Raw genomic sequence first — 25,958 nt, forward strand, 5'->3', positions numbered from 1 at the left:
GCTAAATATTGGGCCCACTCAGGATGAAATGGAATCTTTATGCTGTGAGGTGCCTGGACCACAGTGCTGTAGTGGCTGGGGTGCCTGGACACAGTGCTGTAGCGGCTGGGGTGCCTGCACACAGTGCTGTAGCAGCTGGTTATGCCTGGTAGTCTCTGAGCCGCAGGGATTCCTAGGCAGAGGACTGGGGTACTTAGTAGGTGCGTTAGAGAGAGCCAAGCGGATATCAGATTACTAATATTAGACAATATAGCCCAGAAGAGATGTATGGGGCTCAGCAAAAGTTTTATCCAGCAGAGTCAGGGATCTGAGGGTGCTTTGCTGCATTGTTTTTGGCTTCTGTAGCTCAGATGTTGCAAGTCCTTTTCTGTAATTACGCTCTCTTTACAGCAAGACAGTAGTGTGCAAGAAGAAGGCACTTGAATTGTTCCCTCTCGTAGAGGAGGTGATGCGTTTGATGAACGATGAGGAGAAAAGCGTGGTCCGTCTTCAGGAAAAACGACAGAAGGAGTTGTGGAATCTTTTGAAGATCGCCTGTGTGAGTGATGTGCGGGTTTGACCATAGTCTTCGCTGGTTTTATAGCAGTCTGCCTAGTAACTCTCTATAGATCGCCTAAAGTTGGGTGCCAGGATGAGGCGCACTATTCACAAATTCTATACCAGCAATTGCATGCACAATTACCATTATAAAATGGTGAAAAAAAAGCACAAAGGGCCTTCAAGAATGGAACAAGGGTACTTTAATGGTGACCTGGCACGAGCCGCTCCGCTTCAGACACCGGCTCCTGATTTCTCCGAGTGGACCACTATTGTGCCACTACATATGTGATTTTACTTGAAATTCACGCATTTAGTAATTGACCCCTGTGGCAGGTGTTTGTTCATACCAGTGGTGTGCTGGAGCAGGCTCTCACAGGCTCGCAAGAGCCGGTTGTTAAGTTTTTAAGAATTTTGGGAGCCGGTTGTTAAAGTAGGGCCCTCCATGGCTACTTTAACAACTGGCTCCCAAAATGTGGGCTTGGGCCCCCTGCTGAATTCTCTTTTACTTTGCTGGTGGGGATGCTGAGCCCTGCCAGCCAAGTAAATAGACTGCTGCTGCTCCCAGCTCCTTGTTTCCAGCTCTGAGCAGCAGGCTGGGACTTCTCCAGCATGTGTGAGAAGTTTCAGCATGCTGCTCAGAGCAAGACTTTGGGAGTGGTGGCAGTCCATCTATTGGCTGCCAGCAAAGATATGCCTAGCGTGAGGGAGGAGAGAGAGGCAAGTGTTGCTCCCCCCCCCCCCCCCCCCCCCCCCCCCTCCTCCTGGCCATCCCTGGCCCTTCCAACTGCAGAGCTGGCTAAGTCCGGAGAAAGAGCCTGTTGTTAAAAATTTACCAGCACACCCCTGGTTCATACCGAAACTTGGCCCGTGTCGGGTTACTATTAAAGTGGAAAATGAGCAAGCAGATCAGTATATTATCCAAAATATTTTATCGAAGATACCGTATATAAGACAGTTGCCCGACACAGGCTGAGTTTCGCCCAAAAAAGGTCTGCGTCAGGGCCTATAATAAACAAACGTATTAAATTATAGAATCTGAACACTATAAAAACAAATCGATGATATTTAATATTAAAAATTACAAATTAAACCAAACATAAAATGGAAAATATGTAAAATATAGACATGAATTGTTAACAATGAGAGTCACTTTCGATTTTATGTTTGGTCAGTGCCGTAGCGAGGGTGCCTGACACCCGGGGCGGGTCGCCGCTGCGCACCCCCCCCCCCCCCCCCCCCGGGTGCAGGGCACGGTGCCCCCCCCCCCCCGAAACGCACCCTACCTTGCAGCAGGGGGCAGGAGGGAGGGCCGATCCGCCCCCAGTGCATGTCACTGGGAGCTGCGTCGGCTCTGCCGCTTCCCTGCTTTCTCTGCCCCGGAACAGGAAGTAACCTGTTCCGGGGCAGAAAAGAGCAGAGAACCAGCGAGCCGACACCCCCCTCAGCACGTGCACCCGGGGCAGACCGCCCCACCGCCCCCTTCCTACGCCACTGTGTTTGGTTTAATTTGTAATTTGTAATATTAAATATCATCGATTTGTTTTTATAGTGTTCAGATTCTATAATTTAATACATTTGTTTATTATAGGCCCTGACGCAGCCCTTTTTTGGGCGAAACTCAGCCTGTGTCGGGCAACTGTCTTATATACGGTATCTTCAATAAAATATTTTGGATAATACACTGATCTGCTTGCTCATTTTCCACGTTGGAATTCGTAGATCGTTTGCCTTGCTGTTTTCTGGGTTACTATTAAAGTACACTTGTTCCATTCTTGAGAGCTCTTTGTGCTTTTTCTTTTTTTTTTGGACTGTTTATTTTGTGTACTGTGACCCTCTTCGTTGTTTGCTTTGCTGCATTGTAGAATGCTAGCATCAGTCTACGTTAATGCACCAAACTTTAGGTGTGAGCACTTAAGCTAGCTCAATGACTGCTTTAAATGTTTATGGCTAAGTGTAGGCAGTTAGGCATATAAATGCTACCATTCTATAAGATGTGCACATAAGTGCAAGGCACGTCTCTGACCCACCCCGCCCCGTTCAGGTCCACACCCCCTTACAATTGCATGCTATGGATTTTACGTGTGCAAGTTACAGAATCCCAACTAAGGGCAGTTATGTGCATAACTATTAATGCCAATTAGCACTAATTAATACCAATTATAGGTAATTGGTTGTTAATGCAAATTAGCATCTAATTATTATTATTAAACACGCAAGTTTATAGAATTAGGGAGTTTGGGATAATTCTTTAACAGGTCACTGGTAGGAGCCTGTTCTATAAATAAATCTAACCCCTCCGATATTCAGCCAGCAGCAGTCAGCAGTTTTTAAAATGCTCATTGTCGCCGGCTAAGTTGGCCTGGCACTGAATATCGGGGGATAATTTTGGGTGGGCTGCACTTATGTGGGCCCTGCAAATACCGGGGCCTGCATAAGAGTTACGACGCTCCGGCTGAATATTGGTCTGGGGCCTGCATAACTTTTTTTTTTGTTAAAAAAGAGCCCCCTCCTGCCCCCTCTTTCTCTCTTCCAAGACCTCAGCAATAAGAACCCCCCCCCCCCAGAATGACCCCCACCCCCTATGTCAAGATAGACCCGTCCCAGGCCTACCTTTAGCCCTAGTGGTCTAGTGGCGATTGTTGGGGGCAGGAACACAGCCCCCTTGCGCTGACTATCCAAAATGGCTGCCACAAAGTCTTGCTGCACTCCTGCCCCCAACATCCACCAAGGCTAAAGGTAGGCACGGGGGGAGGGGGGAGAGGGAAGGAGAGGGCATTGGGGGGACAGGAGGTTGCTCCAGGATTTTTTTTTTAATTATGCATGTGCCAGCAATATTCAGCATTGGCACCCACATAAATTAAACCATAAACGCAGACTCCTCCCCAGTGCCGTCACCAGCGCCACCCCTGAGCTGCCCACTTTTTGTTTGGGCAATCTGTGGAGATATTTTGCAGCACTCTCCGGTTAAGTGCCGCTGAATGTCCCCACTTAGGCATCGGGTAGCAATTTAAGCAGGCAGGAGAGGCTTCTGCCCGCTTAAATCGCTTTGAATATCGGCCCCTAGTTGCCTACTTTCCTTTCTAGAATACTAGCATTTAGGCATGAGCACTTAGGCCAGCCATAGAGCTGGTGTAAATGGAATGCCTAAGTGCCACAGATGCGCATGTAGGGGTGACTTCTATATATGGCGCTAAAAAAAAAATCTGTGCCGAAAAAAGCGCTATTCTATAAGCTGTGCTTAAAATTAGGAGCAGTTTATAGAATAGCGCTTAGGTGCAGCCATTGGCGCAAATGTACACACCTTAATTAAGCGTGTATTCCCGTTATTTTGTAACAACACACACAATGCTATGAATGCCTCTGTTCTGCCCATGCCCCTCCCATTTCCATGCCCTTTTTTTTTTTTTTTTACTCGTGCCTAAACTTAGGTACGTAGGTTCCAATTAAATCTAAGTAGTGCCAATAATAACTGCTTGCTAAAAAGCCAATTATTGGCACTAATTAGCCCGTTATTCAATTAAATTGCTCATGCAAATTGGGCGCGCATCCAAATTTGCATGTGCAATTTTTGGTGACATTTATAGAATTAGGAGGGTAATGTACAGTATTCTATAAATTGCATATGTAAGTTTGGATCACACTCATGCTCTGTGCCTGTGTACCTGAGGCAGGTATTTGCAGAGTAGCAATTGGCTACCCTGCTAGCACTTAACGCATGCAAATTCTATTATTGTAAACATTTACATATGTAATACATTCATAAATGTGAGTGCCTCTTTTTGCATATTGTTTGGCCCCACTCCTGGCACGCCTTCCAGCCCTCCTCCTAAATCAATAACTTTTGGTCAGAAGTTTATTCAGCCACCAGCCCTGAATTTTTTGTATAAACAGCATATGGGGTTGAGTTCAAATTTTGCACATCAGCCTCTTAAGTTTTTACTTACCTACATTTAAACACTATTAGTGAGGATATAGTCAATTATTAAAAGGTCTGTCTGGTTAATTTTGGGAATTCGGACAAAATTTGCTATTTCAGGGTCCCTTTTACTGAAGTGCAGTATGGTTTTGTGCTTGCCACGCGCTAAATGTGAAGCATTTGGTAAATGTTGGGGGCATTCCCGGCAACTGTCATACAGTTAGGGGTGAATTCTATATATGGTGCTGAAAAAATGCACTATTCTATAAGCTGCGCATAAAGTTAGGCACGGTTTATAGAATAGCGCTTACGCCCTGAAATTGTGCCCAACTTTATCATGCGGCCATTTGCACCAACTGAAATGTGGCGCAAATGTACACACCTACATTAGGCGCATATCCCCCGCATTCTATAACAATGCGCGTAAATATTAGGAACGTCCCCAGCAGAAGTCTCAGCGGCCATTTTGAAGAGCGATCCAGCAGCGGGGGAGGGTCAGCGCCGGCAGCGGGCAGGCAAGACTGGGGATCTTTCCTGCCTGCCCTGAAGAATTCGCTGGACAACCTGGGTGGCTGGAGGGGGGGGGGGCAGGGAAGAGAGGAAAGTCGCTGGACATGGGTGGCTGGAGGGGGGCAGGGGGAGAGGAGGGTCACTGGACATGGGTGGCTGGAGGGGGGGCAGGGGGAGAGGAGGGTTGCTGGACATGGGTGGCTGGAGGGGGGCAGGGGAGGGGAGGGTCACTGGACATGGGTGGATGGAGGGGGGCAGGGGAGAGGAGGGTCGCTGGACATGGGTGGATGGAGGGGGGGCAGGGGAGAGAGGAGGGTCGCTGGATATGGGTGGATGGAGGGGGGCAGGGGAGAGAGGAGGGTCGCTGGATATGGGTGGATGGAGGGGGCAGGGGAGAGAGGAGGGTCGCTGGACATTGGTGGATGGAGGGAGGCAGGGGAGAGGAGAGTCACTGGGAATGGGTGGATGGAGGGGGGTCAGGGGAGAGAAGAGAGTCGCTGGGCATGGGTGGGTCAGGGGAGAGAAGAGAGTCGCTGGACATGGGTGGCTGGAGGGGGGACAGGGGAGAGGAGAGTCGCTGGACATGGGTGGCTGGAGGGGAGCAGGGGAGAGGAGGGTCGCTGGACATGGGTGGCTGGAGGGGGGCAGGGGAGAGAGGAGGGTCACTGGACATGGGTGGCTGGAGGGGGGTAGGGGGAGAGGAGGGTTGCTTAGTGGGGGGGGGGGGGATCAGCGCCGGCAGTGGGCAGGCAAGACTGGGGATCTTTCCTGCCTGCCCCGAATAATTCGCTGGACAACCAGGGACTGGGTGGTTGCCGTCTTCAGGTGCTCGGGGGAGGGGGGAGGACAGCCGGCTCGCCCTCAAGAACAACCGGCTCGCACCCGGCATCCTGATCCGCAACTTGAGTGCCTCCTTCCGCGACAGGCTGGCCTTCTGGGCCCTGCTGCACCACCACCGCCCCAAACTCATGTGAGTACCGACCGAGAAAGGGAGGGGGAATCGCTGTAAGAGTGAACCCCACACGGGGAAGTGGGTGACGCTCTGCTGGCTCGGGTTAGGGCTGTGGCACCTCTGCTCTGACCGACTCCAAGCATCTTCCCCCCCAAATACTGACCAAGTTCTGAGACGTGAGGGGGGGAGGGGGTCCTGAGACAAGAGAGAGGGGGGAGGGGGTCCTGAGTCTAGAGCGGGGGGAAGGGGGGGTCTGAGATGAGAGAGGTGGGGGGGCCTGAGACGAGAGAGAGGTGGGGGCCTGAGATGAGAGAGGGGGGAGGGGGTCCTGAGACGAGGGGGAGGAGGAGGGGTGAGGAGGCCAGGGGAGAATGCAGAGTTGTTGCACATGTAGGGGGGGGGAGGGCAACAGATCGAGGAGAATTGCTGCACCACGATGGATGGAGGGGGCAGGGGAGAGATGCTGCACATGATGCAGCACAGAGGACGTTTGCTGCATATGGATGAATGCAGGGGAGAGAGCATAATTGGTGCACACGGGACACACAGTACACTCACACAGACACACACATTCTGTCTCTCTCTCAATCACACACTGTCTCTCAATCACACACTCTCTCTCTGACACACACTCTTTCTCTCTCACACATACTCTCTGACACATACTTATTCACTCTCTCACACATACTCACTCACTCTCTCTCACACATACTCTCTCCTAACATTTCCCTTAAAAACATAATTGCCATTAGAGGACAACCTTGCTAGCGCCCGTTTCATTTCTTTCAGAAACGGGCCTTTTTTACTAGTATTCTATAATCTGTGCCTGTCTAGGCACCAATTATAGAATACGCTTAGTTAGCACTGATTTCAGCGCTGATCTTTTTAGGTGCCATATATAGAACCTCCTCCTTAGTGTGTGAAATAGGGTGTGCTGTTATGTCCATGGTAAATAATACTGTGCCCATGCACTAAGAGTTACCATGTGCTATTTCATCTGGTACTGCTTATTGCATCTTAGCAACTGATCAATTAAATTTGTTCAGGCATATTGCCCAAAACTTTATCCAGGCAAAAAGAGGCAGCCCTGGAGATGTTCTGGAGGTAGGATTATATCTTGGCTAGTAGATTGGATATTCGGTCTGAAGTTCTTTGGGTTGAATATCTGAATAAACGTTAACTGGACACAGTTGTCTGGTTAATTTTATCTGGCTAGTATTGACTGTGTATAAGGTGCCTTGCAGCTAAGGCCTTATGTTTGATGGTACCTGTTGGGAAGCGAGAGATTCAGTTTCCAGTTCTTGGTTGGATTCCCATCCACATTTTCTGGGCTCCCAGGAATAGGGACATCTTGCCAGCCACTGGTATAAACTGTCTTCCTCTATCCTATCCTGCGAAATTCAGTGCTGCTTGTGTGGTATTATTATTCTTAGATGTTTGTTCAAGGAATTTTTCCCAAGATGATGTGAACCTTAGATCTGGACCCACATCTGGGAGCCGTTTCCTGCCTTTGTCTTCTAACTTGGTTTTATTGTTCCAACAGAGTAAAGTACGAGGGCCAGTGAGTGGCAGCCCAGACAGTATGGGTGCAGCTCGACTCAGTGCCCCTCAGGGACCCTTCTCCGTTGTTGGTTCACCCTTGTGTGCTGAATTGCAAGATTCTGCCAGGAAGAGGTGCGAATGGGGATGTGGGAAAGAGGCAGGACCTGGGTACCAGTAATTAGTTTTCCTCATCCAACCAAACCAAACAAAACACGAAATTAGGAAACCTCTCTTAGTTATAAACAAGAGTATAGGCATCATTTTTCTATTACAAATGATAATATAAATGAGGACAGCCTGGTGGCTTAGGAGTTGATTTCACAGGGATGTAGACACCTAACAATTAGATAATGTAATGTGGTGTGGATTTACAGCCTGTCTTTACCCATTGGTTTCAAAGTAGGTAAAAAAAAAAATTAGTTATGACAACACAGTAGAGCCTAACCCTTCAAATACATAAAATAAAAGAAATCACATCAGACTTAATAAAACATAAACCTAGTAAATAAAATAATTTCAGAGCTACAGTTATACATTCTTAAGCTTAGCTTTTGATCAGTTTATCTTAAAGGAATTATTAAAAAACAGATGTACAAACCTTTTTGAGAATGCAAGATGGCTCTTATCCAGCTTTAGTGATGCTGGCAGTGTATTTCAGATCATTGGTGCTTTTCCCAGAATGGCTCTCAAGCAGCTACAAATCTGCAATCATCAGTTTAGGTGGCTAGGGGCCCCATTTACTACTACTACTTATCATTTCTATAGCACTACTATACGCCGCATTAGGCTCTACGCGCACCCCACGCGCGCCAAAATGAATTTACCCCCCCAACTACCGCATGCCTCTTGCGGTAATTTCATTTTTGGTGCACGTCCGCTACATATTTTTTGATTTTTGGACACGTGTAGCAGACGCTCACCAAGTGGCATCGGACGTGTGTTGGTCCTTACTGCGCAGATTCCTTACCGCTAGGTCTATGGCTGGCGGTAAGGACAGACACCCAAAATGGACGCAAGGCAATTTTGATTTTGCCACACACGTCCATTTTCGGCAAAAATTTTTAAAAAAGGCATTTTTGGTACGTGCGCCCAAAACCCGCGCCTACACTATCACAAACCACTTTTTACAGGGGCTTAGTAAAAGGAGCCCTAGATTAGTTACTTTGAAAATTAACCGGGGCTGGGTATCTAAATTTAGCCAATCCAGTTCTGGGCAGTCCAGGAGATGGCTATCTAACTTTCTTCCCCAAACTATATCCAGTACTGATTTTCAGGACTGGCCAACTAAATTAGCTGTCCAAACCTAGGCACTGCAATAACAGGCCTGCTCCTGAAACTGGGGCTCCACAGGAGGGTCAATGGCCTTTCTTCTCCCCCTACCCTGTAGTGTCTTTGTCTTTCTCCCTCCTGACTCACAGCCTCCCTCCCTACATACTTCAAAGCCTGATGTAACCTTTGGGCATCCTTGCCAGCCTGGTACTGAACTGCTACTCCTACTCCTTCTTCCCCCCTCCCAAAGCCTGGTCTATATTTTTACACCTGTTTTTTGTGGGCTACAGAATGGGAGCAAAACAAAAACAATTATTAATGTTCTCTTGCAATCTGAATACACCCTCAGAAAAGCCTACAATCCCGCTCAAAATTCATGCACTGAGGATAATTTTCAAGCATACCAATTTGACCAGCTAAATAGCTTTACAACTGCTAATATATTGGTTCCAGAGACAGCTGTGCTCTCTGGGCTCTGGTTAAGGACATCTAGGCTTTATAGGAAAGGAGCACATTTAAAAAATGGAACAAAATCCTTGGGTAGCTGTAAATGAAGGCTTATAGTGCTATAGGTAGAAGACTGTTCCAGTCACGCTAGAACAGTCATGGAAAGAAACTTGCAGAAATTAAAATATGCAAGTGGACCTTGTAATTATAGCTATCAAAAATTTTAATTTTTAATGTTCTTCTAAACACCGGAAGCTTTTGCTGGCAGACTCTCTCTTAATGTCCAACGTGGCGGAGTTTCAAAAATATCTTCGTCAGGGACCCGGAGTCATGCTGTCATAACCTACAACCAACAAGTGCACCAGTTTCTGTCGGACACTAAGAGGGATTCTGCCAGCAAAAGCCTCTGGTGTTTAGAAGAACCAGGAGAAACAGCGTCATGTTACAATAGCAGCCGTGTACATTGAGTTTACCTACTACTACTACTACTACTACTACTACTATTACTATTTAGCATTTTTATAGCGCTACAAGGCGTACGCAGCGCTGCACAAACATAGAAGAAAGGCAGTCCCTGCTCAAAGAGCTTACAATCTAATAGACAAAAAATAAAGTAAGCTGCGTACGCCTTGTAGCGCTATAAAAATGCTAAATAGTAGTAGTAGTAGTACTTATTCTACCACAATATCACTCTGTATTTGTTCATACCGGAATTGGTGAATGCCTCTATGGTACTATGTCAGCCACATTGAGCCTGCAAATAGGTGGGAAAATGTGGGATACAAATGTAACAAATAAATAAATACTGTTTGCGAGTGAGTGCCCTCCATAGAAGTGGGGGACATGAGAAATGCTATGGGTTTTGTGAATATTGCAAAAGTTGGGATAGATAATTTTTGTTGAATTTTCCACAGATCCTTCTGTTTCTAGTGTATGTTTTATGTGTGAGCAGAAGTATAATATATTGGAGCAGAAGGTGTGCTTATAAGGAGAATTTCAATGATTGAGAGACTTACCCACACCCTCAAAGAGTAGCTTTTACCTTAGGGTTAGCACTCGAGTGAGTTACAACTCTGAGAATTTCTCCTGATATTCTTCTGATAATCTTAGTGCCTTTTTTTTCATCTCCATATATATACCAGGGGCCTAGCCAGACATTGGCGGGAGGGAGGTCCAGGGCACATTTTAGCCCCCCCGCCAGCGCCGACGACCCCCAGGCGCCATTGCCGACACCCCCCCAGCCCCCGCCAGCCGAAGTCTTCTTCCTTCGTTCTGTTTCTGAGTCTCATGTCCTGCATGTACAACGTGCAGGACGTCAAACTCACAAAAACAGAACGAAGGAAGAAGACTTCGGCTGGCGGGGGTTGGGGTCCCCCGCCAGCAAAGGTAGCAGACGGCGACGGCGGGTTGGCGGCGGGAGGGGGGTTGAGAGGGTCGTTGGCAGGGGGGTCCAGGGCCAAATCTACAGGAGCCCAGGCCCCCGTGGCCCCATAGTAGCTACGCCCCTGATATATACATACATTGTTTCCAGTTGATTTGGATTGTGGAACCCTTCTATATCTCCCTCATAATATTTTGTACTGAGTACCCTGGTTTATAGTTGTTATATGTTGTGGGTTTACCAGTGGTCTAATTGGGAATTACATATTAAAATGTCAGAACGTAGCAGTCGGCATTAACGGCATTATTAGTTGCCATTAACATTTGCACATTAATCGCAAATGTTAATGGCAATTAATCAACAGCACTATTTGTACTCACTTACCGTAGAATGCTGCAATTTTTTGAAAACAGTTGGACCGGTGTTCAAAAGAAGTTATACGTTCACCACAGTGTTGAGCCAAAAATCCATCTGAACAGCTCATATCACTGCAAGAAAGTGATAGAGCAAGGGCAGGGTGCAAAAATCTAGATAGCAACAATATTCAGCTGCTCTCCTGAGAAATCATACATTTAGTTTAGGCCTGCTGGATAGCAGGCCTCAATGTATAGTGGTGGCAGTGGTTACTGCTGAATATACAAACAACTGTGTTTAAATTAACGAAGTGGTCACCACTGCAAAAAACTGGGCCCAGTATGTTTTGGAAATCAACTTCACAGGCTTCCTCCCTTCTCTCCAAACTAGCCTATTGGCACAAAAATCTTAAATCTGGCCTTGCACGCACATACAAAGGCACATCAGTGGAGTTTAACGTAACCCTCCAATTTCATTTATTTAACATCAACTTAATGTGATAGCTTCAAAAACAATGGAGGAAAAGACCTCAGCTCTTTTAAGCTGTGCGATTCAGTTACTGGTACACTTTTTGTTTAACCAGATTCACCCTGCTCAGAACAGACTCATTTGTATCATTGGCCAAAAACCTCCATCGAAACTGTATTTTTAAATTTTTATGAATGCTTGCACAAATCTCAAATCAAAAATCTTCACTCATTTTTCAATTCAAAGCGGGAAAAACCGAAGCACTTAATATAGTGGAGGGTTTTCTCCATTTTTTTTGGAAATTTACACACATACAAAGGGCAATTCTAGAACTAGGGGACCGCAGTTATGTGATTTTTGCATGCGTAAATGCACAGAAAGGTAGTACTTATGTATGTTAGTGACCCAAGCGTTATTCTATAAGAGCGTGCATGAGGGCTACAGAGTGTAAGTACAAGGGGGAGTATACATTTGGGGGTCCTTTTACTAAGCTGTGGTAAAAGGGGCCTGTGCTAGCATAAGCATGTCTTTTTGACGCATGCTGAGGCTCCCTTTTACCGCAGCGGATAAAAGGATGGCCATTTTTAGGAAAAAGAAATGGCCGTGTGGTAAGAGAACCACTTACCGCAATGTCATTTTGGTGGGGAGCTCTTACCACCACCCAATTACCGCTGGTTAAGTTCCGGCACTACAAAATTGGGACATATATTTATAGCACCGGAAATGGTGGTAGTTCCAGATTGGCACACGGTAAGCCCGCAGTGGGCTTACCGCTGCTTAGTAAAAGGGCCCCTTGAAGAGCACGGGCAGGGATCCCAGTTAACACACACAACTTACAGAATACTATAAGTTATACATAAGTACATAAGTATTGCCGTACTGGGACAGACCAAAGGTCCATCAAGCCCAGCATCCTGTTTCCAACAGTGGCCAATCCAGGTCACAAACACCTGGCAAGGTCTCAAAAAAGTACAAAACATTTTATGCTGCTTATCCCAGAAATAAGCAGTGGATTTTCCCCAAGTCCATTTTAATAATGGTCTATGGGCCTTTCCTTTAGGAAGCCGTCCAGACCTTTTTAAAACCCCGCTAAGCTAACCGCCTTTACCACATTCTCTGGCAACAAATTCCAGAGTTGAATTACACGTTGAGTGAAGAAAACTTTTCTCTGATTCGTTTTAAATTTACTACTTTGTAGCTTCATTGAATGCCCCCTAGTCCTAGTATTTTTGGAAAAGAGTAAACAGATGCTTCACATCTACCCTTTCCACTTCACTGTTTATTTTATAGACCTCTACCATATCTCCCCTCAGCCGTCTTTTCTCCAAGCTGAAGAGCCCTAGCCACTTTAGCCTTTCCTCATAGAGAAGTCGTCCCATCCCCTTTATTTTTTTATTATTACATTTATATCCCACATTTTCCCACAGGCTCAAAGTGGCTTACAAAGTCTGTAGTGCAATCTACAGTACAAGAAAAACAATTATACAAATTGAGGATAAGACATAAAATGTTATTTATTTATTGCATTTGTATCCCACATTTTCCCACCTATTTGCAGGCTCAATGTGGCTTACAGAGTTTGGTTATGACTTAATCATAATCATCAAAAGGCGAGAGATAATAACAGTTAATTATTGTCCTTGGATCTGAATTTATAGTGATAGTTAATTCAGTTAAGTTAAACCTGGGGAATAAGCTCCCTTAAACAATACTGATCATTTATCATTTTAATCACCCTTCTCTGCACCTTTTCTAATTCCATTATATCTTTTTTGAGATGCGGTGACCAGAATGAACACAATATTCGAGATGCGGTCGCACCATGGAGCAATACAGACACAGAATGCACCAGGGGCATAGCCAGACCTTGCCAGGAGGGGGGTCCAGAGCCAGGGGTGGGGGTGGGGCACTGTTTCGCCGTCCCCCTCCCCGAGCTGCCGCCACCGCCACATTGGATCCCCCTGCCGGCCTGCTGACGATCCCCTTGAACACCCCCCTCCCGCCACCAACCCTCCCCCACCGTCGCCGCCTGCCCCGCCGCCGCATCAGATACCTTGTTTGCTGACGGGGGCCCCCGAACCCCGCCAGCCGAAGAGAGTCTTCTTCAGCGCCGGAGTAGCGCCTTCGTTCAACTAAGTTCCTGGTGTGATCAGCTGTTTCTGACGCCTTACATCCTGCATGGGGCTGCATGCACAGTGCAGGATGTAAGACGTCAGAAACAGCTGATCACACCAGGAACTTAGTTGAACGAAGGAACTACTCCGGCGCTGAAGAAGACTCTCTTCTGCTGGCGGGGTTCGGGGACTCCCGCCAGCAAACAAGGTATCTGATGCGACGGCGGGGCGGGCGGTGACGGCGGGGGAGGGTTGGTGGTGGGAGGGGGTTTCAAGGGGATCGTCGGCAGGGGGCCAGGGCCTAATCCACAGGGGCCCAGGCCCCCTCAGGCCCCACATAGCTACGCCACTGGAATGCACTCACAGACATGAAGATAGAGAGATGAGCATGCACAGAGACACACACCTCACCCACAGCATGATCTGAGTGTTCTGTAATACGTCTTTGAAGTTAGGCGGAGGCCACAAGCTAGTGAATTTAGGAATGATTTTGTACCTTTTTTTCCAGTGAGGATTTATTGATGGAATCTCAGCGTCTCTGTAGCCAACTGGAAAGCGCAATGCTGGACATCATAAAAGATCAGGATCACAGTTTTATGGTAAGTTGATGAAAATGAAAACTGATATAATTTCAGTCAGTAGGATCCTATCTTGTTTCCAGCAGATTGTACAATTTGTTTTCAAAGGTTTTTTTTTTCTTTCCACAGTGCATAATTAATAGAATCAGTTGTCCCCCTAGCAGGGTTGGATAAGTTCCTGGAGGAAGAGTCCATAAAAACTTTAGACAGGTAGACTGGGAGAGGCAGCAATATAAATTTAACTACTACTGTCTAAATTAGATTATTGCAATATAGTCTTTAAGGAGACTTACAAAAATACAAAATGTAGCGGCCCAATTTTTAATCTCCATAAATTTGATAGAATTGCGCCGTCATTTGTTAAGCTGCATTGACTTCCGACTTAAGCCAGAATTATGTTGCGGCTTGAAGCTTTTTCAGCAACCTGATCTAAATGACTCCAGAAGCAGGTTCTGTGGAACCACAACACCATGCTGTCCTTGTAGTGAGCGTCAGGAGCTCTGCTTATCTTCAGCGCTGTGCCAGTTTGGTGCCAGTTAAGCACTGGGGTTGCTGACTTTGGATTTGAAATGAGTGTGAAAAATTGTTCATTATGGAGCCCTTTTTACTAAGCCACCTAAGCGTCTAAACGGCACCCAACGCGCGCCAAAATGGAGTTACCGCCCAACTATCGCATGGCTCTTGTGGTAATTTCATTTTTTAAATTTTCGGGCGCGTGTAACGGATGCGCGCCAAGTGGCATTTGGCACGCGTAGGTCATTACCGCCCGGTTACCGTGTGAGTCTTTAGCGCTAGGTCAACGGCTAGCGGTAAGGTCCCTGACCCAAAATGGACGCGCGGCAATTTTCATTTTGCCACGTGTCCCATTTTCGACAAAAATTTTAAAAAAGGCCTTTTTTTACAGGCACGGTAAAGACGGATTGGTGCATGTCGAAAACCCGTGCCTACACTACTGCAAGCCATTTTTTAGCATGCCTTTGTAAAAGGACCCCTATGAAAATAAAAAAATCAGAAGGTTCATTACAGTGTAGGAGGCAGATGATTAGGATGTATAAAGTGCTGCAGATCTGGAATAACTTCGTGCTATAGGAGATCACATACCTGATCTAATAGCTCTATGATGCCTCCAAGCTGCATTTACTTTTGAAAGTTTTGTTGGATAGCTGTATATGATTTTCACCACTGTTCCTTGGTTTGGACCAGGGCCGTGCCGATGCGGTAAGCGGGGTAAGCACCGCAGGAGGGCGCCCACCTCTGGAGGGCGCCACCGCGGTGCTTACCCTCGCCCCGTGCCGCCGAGGCCTTTAAATCTTTTACTTGCAGTCGCAGCAGCGTCTGTGAAACCGGAGCGCTGCCGACGTCTCCCTTCCCTTCGCACTGTTGGTTCCCTCAGTGTCCCGCCTTCTTCTGACGTCAGAAGAAGGCGGGACACTGAGGGAACCAACAGCGCGAAGGGAAGGGAGACGTCGGCAGCGCTCCGCTTTCACAGACGCTGCTGCGACTGCAAGTAAAAGATTTAAAGGCCCCCAGGGCGCGCCGCGATCATCTTCACGGGGGGGGGGGCGCGCGCGCGCCAACTGTTCATCTGCGGGGGGGGGGGGGGGCGCCAACTGTTCGTTTGCGGGGGGGCGGCACAGACCCTTGGCACGGGCCTGGTTTGGACACTCCTCTTCATTTTTCTAATTTTCCATTTAGGAGTGACATTTTTTCCTTTGTTTTTCCTGAGGATCCCAAGCAGTATCAAGATTCTATGATACTTACCTCCAGTGATAAGCAGTGGGCCTTCCCGAAATCCACCTTAATGGTTTATGGACTTTCCTCCAGGAACTTATATATATATATATGTATTTTTAAAAATCTAGCTACACTGACTGTTTTTAATCGCATCCTCCGGCAATGAATTCCAGAGCTTTATTATACACTGAGTGAAAAACTATGTTCTACAATCTGTTTTAAATGTGCTACTTAGGAACTTCATGAAATGTCCCCGTATCTTTGTACTTTTTGAATAAGTAAACAACCAATTCATATTTATCCCTTCCATTCCCTTGTGATTTTATAGATATTTGCCTATCGCCCCTCAGCCGTCTCCTCTCCAAGCTACAGCCCTAATCTCTTTCCTCACAGGGAACCTTCCATCCCCGTTATTATTGTGGTCACCCTTCTTTATGGCTTTTCTAGTTCTGCAATGAATTTTTTGAAATGGTGACCAGCATTGCACACAGTACTCAAGGTGCAGTCACACCATAGAATGGTAAAGTTTATAGTACAGGATGACACTAACACGATCGATTTCTGAGTCGCAGTACTGATTCAAGCAGTAAAGAAACCACCTCAGCCTGTGACCCCAGAGTCTATTTTTGTCTGTACTTGGTCAGAGGAGTTACTGGGGTTTCTCTGGAATCAGATTCTATTAAAGCAGCCTCCACACTCACTCTCTCCAGAATTTTCCACAATTATTCATACTTTAATTGAAAAAAAAAAAAAACCAACAACGCTTTTTTTGATTAATGGCATCAGGAAGCACCCATCTTGTTTGGTTTGGGGAGGCCTGTGATCTTCAAATAGCATGGATAGTCTGTAACTTATCTCTTTTTTTTTTTCTGCCCTTATTTTACTGTCTCCTCTCTCTTTCTGCTTCCCTTATAAAACTTTTTTTCATAGACCCTTGATTGGAACTGGCTGCTGTGTCAGGAAAAAGAGAGGACTAACTCTGAGCAGATTCATGGGTGAGAAAAAGAAGAAAAAAATTTGTTTGCCAGAGCATGCATAACAGAAGAAATGGAACTAACCGACTTTTGGTCGATTACTACGTCTGAGTCTTGGAGTCCCATGGTGCTCCAGGCTCACAGCACCCTCTGCTTGCTGCAAGTCCCTTGATGTTCTGGATTTTCAAGATTTACAGGGCCCTCTGCTTTCCGTGATGCCTGTGGTGGTCTGGAGTTTCAAGATTTACAGTGCCCTCTGCTTGCTGCAAGTCCCATGATGCTTTTAGTTTTTGAGATTCACCATGCTGTCTGCTTGTTGCATGCTCCAGGCTGACAAGGTTCACAGCACCCTCTGCTAGCTGCATGTCCCATGGTGTTCTGGATTTTCGAGATTTACCATGCCAAGGGTGTAGCCATGAGTGGGTCTGTTCCCACCCAGCAGCAATGCACAATTCATAGCCGGCATTAGGGAAGCAAGCTGGGTTCCTGCAGCCCTGCATCTCCCTCCATCCATTAATGAGCTTCTCTCTTTAAAGGGTCACTGACTATGGCAGCGATTCCTACACGCTGCCTGCGGCTGACCTGGAAGCCTGCGCTCTGCCACGTCCTGCCCTTTTCTGACGCAACTTCCTATTTCCACCTGGGTATTACGTGGCAGAAGGAAGGCTGGGGGTCAGCCATAGACAATGTAGGAATCTCAGCCACTGCCCCTTTGAAGAGGGAAGCTTGTTAAGGCAGATGGGGGGGGGGGGGGGGGGAGGAACAGATCTAGACCGGGGATCTGCTAGGGAAAGCCTGGACAACGGGAGGGAGAAAGGGAAGAGAGGGAGAATTGGTGAACAAGGGAAGGAAAGTGAATTGCATGGGGGGGAGGGGGCAACAGAGGGAGAAATGCTGGCTATGGCTGTGGAGGAGACAGAAGGAGAGATGCTGCATGGGGGGGTGGGGGAGAGAGGTTGGACTTGGAGTGCAAGGGAGAAGGGTAGAGGAGATGGTAGACAATGGGGAAAGTGTTGGACATGGCAGTGGAGAGAACAGAGGAAGAGATGCTGCATGGGGGGGGGGGGAGAGATGTTGGACCCAGGGTGCAAGGGAGAGGGGAGAGAGAGAGAGATGGTGGAAGAGAAGGAGGAGGGAAGAGAGGGAGAAGTGGTGGACATGGGGTGGAGGAGGAGTGGAGAGGGAGGGCGATATATATATAGGAGGGGGAGGGGAGAAAGAAGGAAATAGTGGATCCAGTGCAGAAGGGATTGATGGAGAGATGCTGGACAATGGGAGGGAGGGAAGAAAGAAAGAAAGAAAGAAAGAGGGAGAAATGCTAAACCACAGGGGAAGGAGGACAGGGAGGGAAGAGAAAAGGGACAGGAAGGTGCTGGGGAATGGAGTAGAAGGGACAGGGAGATAGGCTATGAGGATGGGGAGGGGAGAAAAGAGGGAGCAGATGCTGAGCTAGAAGGGTGAAGGGAGGAAGATGCTGGGAATGGTGAGTCTGGGAAGGAGTGAATGAGAGGAAGATATTGATTTCAGGGGATAGAAATATGGTAATGGGGAGTAGAAGAAAGATGAAAGGGATTTGAAGGTTGGGAAAAGAGTGAAATGGGGAATGGGAGAGCTGCTGGGTGAGAATAGGAGACAGAATTTGATAGGTACCCGAAAAGTATAAAGAAGGGTGAGAAAGAGGGTGAAATTTGAGTGAACAGAGAGGTAGTAAAGAAAAAAAAAGAGAGGAAAGAGCTAAAATGGAAAGACCAATATGTCAGAGGCAGGTGTAGTGAGGGAATAGAACAGGACAGGAGAGAGAAATGACAGAAGCTGCTTGAAGGAGAATTAGCAGAGGACAGACAGGAAAGCAGAAGAGATACTGGAACCAACATGGTGGAAATATAAAATGTCCAGACAACAAGGGTAGACAAAAGCATTTTATTTTTAATTTATTAAGTGAAATATGTTAGCTTTGGGAAATGTACCTAGTAGATGCATTTCCTTTTCTAATGAAAACAATACAAAGACATTTCCCTTTTTATTTCTCTAGTGTCGCAGTACATACTGTTTAACTTCTTTCTCATTTGTGATCCCTTGTTCTGTATTTGGTGAGGGTATGTTGGTGGGGTAGTACTGGCAGGTGGAGAGATCAGATGGGGGAGGCGAGGAGAGGGCATGGGGGGGGGGGGCCTCCTTTATTTTCTAACCTGGGCCCTAGCATGTCTAACACTGGCCCAAACCTTTGCTGTAGCTGGTTGGGATCCACAGTCACCACCAGCTGAGTACATCATCCAAAGGTGGTCAGAACTACCAAGCTCTACGGTTGGCGTCAGCATCCTTGAGCCACTGTCAACTAAGCATGTATGGGGTGCTGATATCGGTGGCTCATGGATGTTTCTACTGTTTGCCAAGTTTGGTAAAAGGGAGCTTTGGCCACTTTTGGAGGAAGTCTTCAGCTCTCAGACCTTGGGGATACTCATTAGCTAAAGTATTTATATTTTGAGTTGGGAGGAGCCAGGGGAGGGTGGAGGCTGAGAGAAAATTTTGTGTCCACCCACTTTGAGCTCAAGCCCATCCAAACTAGCTGTCTGGCTAAGCCACTGCACCATGCTCTCCGTGCAAGTCCTGTGGTGCTCCAGGCTGGTGAGATTCACAGCGTCCTCTGTTTGCCATGGTGCTCTGGGCTTATGAGATCCACCATGCTCTCTGCTTCCCATGAGTCCCAGGTTGTTCTCAGCTTACGAGTACTAGTGCTAATCATGCTGGGGCCCCAAGTCAGAAATTGGTTAAGAAGCCCCAGAGCCTGGTTATAGCACACTTCAGCTTTAGGCAGGATTGGGCCCCTGAGCTGAGGAGGCCCAGGGTACTTACCCCGATTGCACAGCTCCTTAATCCTGGCCCTAGAGCTTTATGAGGCTTACAATAACTTTCTACATGCTCCAAATTCATAGCATCCAATGAATGCCATTAACGGTGGAGTTGACAGTTTAACCGAAGCATGTCATGTAATGTAGTAGTATCAAGATATATTTTGTATATGTTTTGGATTTTCTTGGTTCTTGAAATTTTGATATAATAAAATCATTGTCAGATTAGTGGGACATCTGATTTGTGCCTGTGTAGCTGTACATATAGGCCATGCAGGATATTGTAGGTCAATTGACCCTGAATCTTTTGGGGTCCTGATAACAAATATCTTTGGAATTCAGGATTTAACAAAGAAGAGCCATCAAGAAGGTGTCTAGTCAGGAGGTAAACTAACTTTTCAAAGATTTATTTGGCACAGCTTAATAAAGAAATTTGGGGTGCAGAGGAGTTGATACCTCACTCAGAGACTGGACATCAAGGATCAGTTTTTTTTCCCATTTAAAAATCTGAACATTTTTACAGTATTTTACTTTAGGCCAGGGCTGCTGAATCTCCAGCGACTGCATTTTGCATAAATTACAATTTGCACTAAAACACACCTAACATTTAATTTATCAGATGTCATGAGAGTGAGGGGTTACACTACAATATTAATTTATTGATGCAAAGACCACTCTTCCAAGCCCATAGGGACAACCAAGGAATACAATGAAAACGATCCAATTACATGCAGTACAATTTAAGAACAGTACGAATCTGACCCAGATGTGCCCATCCAGATACCCAAACTCAAATATTTCAAGTTTCCTCACAAACCCTTTCTCATCTAGAAATAGCAAACGCCCTAAAGCCAGGCTAGAACAAGGCTATCCGATAAGCACAATAACCTGTCAAAATACCGTATACTTGACTATAAGTCAATTTCATGTATAACTTGAGGGAAGTTTTGGGACTAAAAATGGCCCAAAATTGGTGTGACCTGTGTATAAGTGGAGGTCACATACATACACTCACTTCTCCCTGCCTCACTCACACCCCACCACACAGATCTAGCATGCCTTTTCTGCAGGCCCTTCACCCCGACTTGCAAGCACTGAAGAAGGACTGGAAAATAATTCTGAGATCTGATATTTGAGCAGCATGACAGAGGGTTGATCCTGTGCCTTCTGCCTGGTTTCTGCCATGTTGGTAGTATTCCTCTCTGCTTTTTTTTGTTGGTCTGCACTATGTCATAGAACAGCACCAGCTGAGATGTCCCCATTCTTTTAGTAATACCCTGTTCCTGGCTTGCACCCTAGTCATCTGCCACCCGTCAGCTGAGTCTGTATTGCCCTCTTCTAGAGTAACATCCTGAGACTTCCCTCCCCTGTGCTGTCTCATCAGAGCTGGCAATGAGCCCAAGCCAGCAGGACTGTGCAAACCAGCCTGCTTTCTTAACATACATAAACCACTTTGGTTGTACCACAGAAAGGCGGTAGATCAAATCTATGACCATTTAACTTTGGAGGCTTAAAAGTCCAGGTGTGGCTCTGGAGTTGGCATTATTGGTGTGCTGTCTGTCCTAAAGTGTGGCTTGCATATGTGCAGCTCTTAGGGCACTCAGCTCAATCCAACCCAGGATGTCATACAATCCTCATATGTTTGAAAAGTTCTACTCAAGATTCTAAAAGAACACTGTCCTACCCCCGTAAACATTCAACTCTTAAATCTCTTCCGTACTGCAGCAGTACATTGCCTGAGGTCTGCTCCAGAGTGCGCCTTCTGACTCAACTTCCTGTTTCCGCACGAACGAGACAGGTCAGAGGGCGTGCTTTGGAACAGACTTGAGGTGGTGTACTGCTGCCAAGGAGGTTTAATAAGAAAGGAGATGGCCTCACATCACAAGGCTGAAGCCGTGGCACCTCCTCCACATAAACACAGCCACCATATTGGTGTACCCTAAACAAACTCTCAGTTGATGCATTGTTATTGGTAGCATTTTTATTTAATCTCAAGTTAAAGAAACATGCCAGCTTGTGCAACATGCAGATGTACACAGAGGAACCATCAGAATGGAATAACCTTTCATTAGTTAGAGTACTAAATAGTTCTAAATCATAATCACTGTGTCATTTTGAGGGGCTGGCTATAGTTATATTGGTTCTAAGATTTTTTTTTCACCTAGTAAAGGGCTACCAAAACTATTGAAGGTTGTTAAAACACGTGCAGACTGTGAAATAATGCAGAAAGACCTTAGAAAATTGGAAGATTGGGCATCCAAACGGCAGATGAAATTTTAATGCAATGTGATACATATTGAAAAGAATAATCCAAATCATAGTTAGCTGATGCTAGGGTCCACCTTGGGGGTCAGCACCCAAGAAACGATGCCCCCACCCTACCGCAGGCCACTTTTTACCGTGGCTTCTACAAAAGAGATGAAATGATTCCATGTGCCCCAATGAAAGGGGAGTTTAATTTTACTTCCATTTAATTTCAATATATTCCATCCTTATAATAGTAGATGTAGGCAGAAAAAGACCTGCACGGTCTATCCAGTCTGCCCAACAAGATAAACTCATATGTGCTACTTTTTGTGTATACCTTACCTTGATTTGTATCTGCCATTTTTCAGGGCACAGACCGTAGAAGTCTTGCCCAGCACTAGCCCCGCCTCCCCCCCACTGGTTCTGCCACCCAATCTCGGCTAAGCTTCTGAAGATCCATGGCTTCCCAAGGCAGATTACAACAGTTAAGATGAACCCATCAGGAAACAGGATATCCTCACTAAAATTTGGCCATGTAGTACTGTATTCTATAGAACAGTGTAGAAAAATGGACACAAAATGCAGAGAGTTTAGTATTGCGGGTTCTACCAGCTACAATAATTTTTTATGCAGTTTTAGTAATTTTCAGTTTTATTTCATGATATATATATACATATGGGAAGCTTTCAAATATAAAAAAAAATCCACACAGAGGCAATCATAAGCGTTTGCTCTTGTTTTTATGTAGAAATATCTTTATTGTCATCATAAGCAAAAATAAAGACATATACCCCCGGATTCTATATATTGTGCTTAGATTTCCGCACAGAAATCCAAACATAATCCATAACAATGCACACAATTTAATTGGTTAACAGGCTAATCAGCGCTAAATGGATGTTAACAAGAAATTATCAGCACTAATTGGCATTAATTAGAACTTGTGTGCAAAAGTCACTAAGCACGTTCTATAACCTGGCCTGTGTAAATTATAATGAGCATTGGCATAAAGGGGGCATGACCATTGGCATGGAATGGGCTAAAAGCCTATTCTATAATCATTTCTATGCAGATTTTTCAGGCGCAATATATAGAACTAGTAAAAAAGTCCCGTTTCCTAAACAGATGAAACGGGCAGTAGCAAGGTAATCCCCCCTCCCTCCCTCTTGAGTTCCAGAGACCCCCCTTGGCGCATCACCGAAGCCCCTACCTCCCCCCCCCCCCCCCCCCCCCGGGCACATAAACCCCCTCGCCACCCGCCAATACTAACACTGTCCAGCTGCTGCTGCTTCTCCTGTTGAGCAGCAGCGGCCTGGACAAAAAGAAAAAAGCAAGAAATCATTTCAAACCTGAAACAGTGCTCCGTAGACAGCCAGCTGGCATTTGCTGTCGTCTCTGCAGCCGCTCCTCCTCTCCCCCGTGACATCGCTGTGCTCCTCTGGGGTCTTCCTCCAGGGGCAGTGACGTGCAGGGGAGAGGAGCAGTGGCTGCAGAGACGACAGCCAATGTCAGCTGGCTGTCTACGGAGCACTGTTTCAGGTTTGAAATGATTTCTTGCTTTTTTCTTTTTGTCCAGGCCGCTGCTGCTCAACAGGAGAAGCAGCAGCGGCTGGACAGTGTTAGTATTGGCGGCTGCGGGTGGCGAGGGGGTTTATGTGCCTGGGGGGGGGGGTATGGGCTTGGGGGATGGGGGCTTGAGTGTTGCGCCGATGGGGGGGCAGGGAGAGGAGTAGGGTACTCCTCCCCCTGCCTGGCCGGGGTGTTGATGTTCGTCGGGTGGGGGTGGTTTGGTGATGCGGCGAGGGGGGGTGTCTTTGTTGCCCCGCGTTTCCCTACTCCTCCCCTTGCCTTGGAATCAGCTGTCACTGACGTCTCTGAAGTCAGTGCGTTCTAGCCTGCCTAGAAGACCACCTCCGAGGGAGTCACGGTCCCAGGCAGGTTAGAATGTTGGAGGTGTGTATTATTATATATAGGACGTAGCCCATAGCACAGCACTGAAATCCACAACACAACATTGCAAATAACAAAGCAAGCTCCAGCAATGACAAAAACATTTTGAGTATAACCCTCCTCCCTTTCATAGACCCCTCGAAAACTCCCCAACTCCTCTTACATCCCTCACAATCTCCTTCTAACAGAAAGATTTTTGTGGCCTTGGCATGAAAAATAGTACAACAAATGCTTTAAGAATTCGATAGCTGTTTTGTTTTTTTTAAACACTATGCTCTAGGTTCGCGGTTTGTTCTATATATTTGCAATCATCATCAGTGAAAAAAGTAGTATTCAAAATAAAATGCGTACAACAAGAACATGTCTATTTGTGTGTGTGCGCGCGTACTACAGGGCACTTAATACCGATGTGTGTTGTGTACATAGCCCCAGCCATTTAAACAGAAATCGAACACACTAGTTGAATGATCTAAAAAAAAAATCTATTCTTTTTTCTTTATGTTTAGGGCCTTTGGGGTGGGGAAGAGGCAATGAATCCTTCTCGCAGCCATACAAACCAATCCAAGCTCCTTGATGCAAACCCCCCATCTGCCATTTTGGCTTCTCTGACCTTGGCCCTTGCTTGAACTGGGGTGGAGCTACTGAAAGCCTCCTACCCCCCCCTCGCCGGACAACACAATGGCACATTCTACAGGTGCAGCAGGACGCGAGCGCTCACTACCCCGATGCCGCAGCCGGGGGGCGCTGGTTAAAGCGGGTGGTCGCGCGAATCTTATCTGCACACGCTCCTGTTCCCGGGGGCGGGGCCGGGGGGCTACTGCGCACGCTCAGTGGGATTTCGTTACAACGGAGGCCGTGCAGCTGCTCTCGGGAACTTATAGACAGGTACTGGGGCTGGGGGGGGGGAAGCCAAGGTCTCTCTCTCCCCGCGTTTGGAAGACCCTCCGCCTTGGTGCCTCTGTTCCCCAGATACAGTACAGAGGTAACGGGGGTGATGAAGTGTTGCTTTCCTCGTGTCTCTGCAGGATTAGACCAACAGAAGAATCGTCCCCAGATGATGCTCTGGCTAAGTTTCCCAGCGCTTAGTTGCCTGGTTGTACATGTACTGCATCGTTTGGGCAGCTCCAGCACAGCTTGCACGATCTCGTCGGCCCTCTGATACGGGGATAGACATTGAGAGGCCTTAGAAAGGGATGAACTTAAGGCGAGAGGGTCTAGTCAGTGGAAAGAAAAAGAAGGTTGTGGGTTATGCTTTAAAATTAATATCATCATCCCGCTTTTTAAAGTAACGGTTTCCTGATAATTTGTGGGCAAGGCAAGGGGAGCATTTTTTTCAGTGGGTTAGTAGAAGTGTATAAATACATGCCATATTTTAAGATGGCTATCACAAGAAATGACAGTGTTTTCCATGCATCACTTTTAAACATTTTCTCCCCTTTCGGTACTGTTTTGTGCCCTCAATGAACTAGCAGAGCAATGAAAAATGAAATAGTCATACGTGCATTGTGGTTGCAGGGGTAGTATTATGGGGGATGAGGGACAATATTTCCTTAGTCTGAACGATTGCTTGTAAACAAAAAATAATTTTGGTTGCTGAGGATTTAGCAAGCATCATAAATTAGTGTTCATTTGAAAAAAACAATGGAAGAGAGCAGAGTCATCTGTATCAGCAATATAGTAGCTCCATTTGATTCAGAATAGTGCACCATGACTGATATAAAGTTGTATGTAACTACTTATAATTTCTATAGTTTTAGACATACTGATCATGTCACACCATTCATACAAAAACTTCACTGTACAATACAGGGCTAAATTTAAACTCTTATGTCTGATCTTCAAAGCCCGTAAAGGGAATGGGCAGTACTTGAAAAACAGGATCTCTCCCTCTACAAACCTGCAAGGGCGCTAAGGTCCTCCCAAGGAGTATCTTTAACCATACCCTTTCCAAAGGAAATCACACGAGGTGACATGCAGTTTCAGATGGAACACACTCCCAGAAAGGCTTGGCTTAATGCAAGACTATCTCTACATCAGGAAGCAGTCAAAAGCTTGGCTCTTCTCCCAAGTCTTTAATAGATGAAGCAGTTAACTAGCTAGTTCCACACAAAGATTGACACCAGAGGCATATAC

At 46.5% G+C, this 25,958-nt stretch overlaps 2 protein-coding genes across 6 annotated transcripts in view; both read left to right on the forward strand.

The window, feature by feature from the left end:
• Positions 1-17,545, forward strand: part of IKBKB (inhibitor of nuclear factor kappa B kinase subunit beta) — a 96,059-nt gene extending 78,514 nt beyond the window's left edge. For both annotated transcript variants that reach the window (XM_030202068.1, XM_030202069.1), the window contains exons 19-22: positions 391-538; positions 7,462-7,592; positions 14,002-14,092; positions 16,736-17,545. In XM_030202068.1, coding sequence (XP_030057928.1) covers positions 391-538; positions 7,462-7,592; positions 14,002-14,092; positions 16,736-16,804 — 439 coding nt within the window. In that variant the 3' untranslated portion in view covers positions 16,805-17,545. The remainder of the gene's footprint in view (positions 1-390; positions 539-7,461; positions 7,593-14,001; positions 14,093-16,735) is intronic.
• Positions 17,546-24,609: 7,064 nt separating this feature from the next.
• Positions 24,610-25,958, forward strand: part of VDAC3 (voltage dependent anion channel 3) — an 83,704-nt gene continuing 82,355 nt past the window's right edge. For 2 of the 4 annotated variants that reach the window (XM_030202071.1, XM_030202072.1), the window contains exon 1: positions 24,721-24,807. The gene's annotated coding sequence lies outside the window, so the exon portion shown is untranslated. The other 2 variants (XM_030202070.1, XM_030202073.1) reach the window with 2 other exon arrangements.

This window comes from Microcaecilia unicolor, chromosome 4 (genome assembly GCF_901765095.1).
Source record: "Microcaecilia unicolor chromosome 4, aMicUni1.1, whole genome shotgun sequence".
Classification (NCBI taxonomy): domain Eukaryota; kingdom Metazoa; phylum Chordata; class Amphibia; order Gymnophiona; family Siphonopidae; genus Microcaecilia; species Microcaecilia unicolor.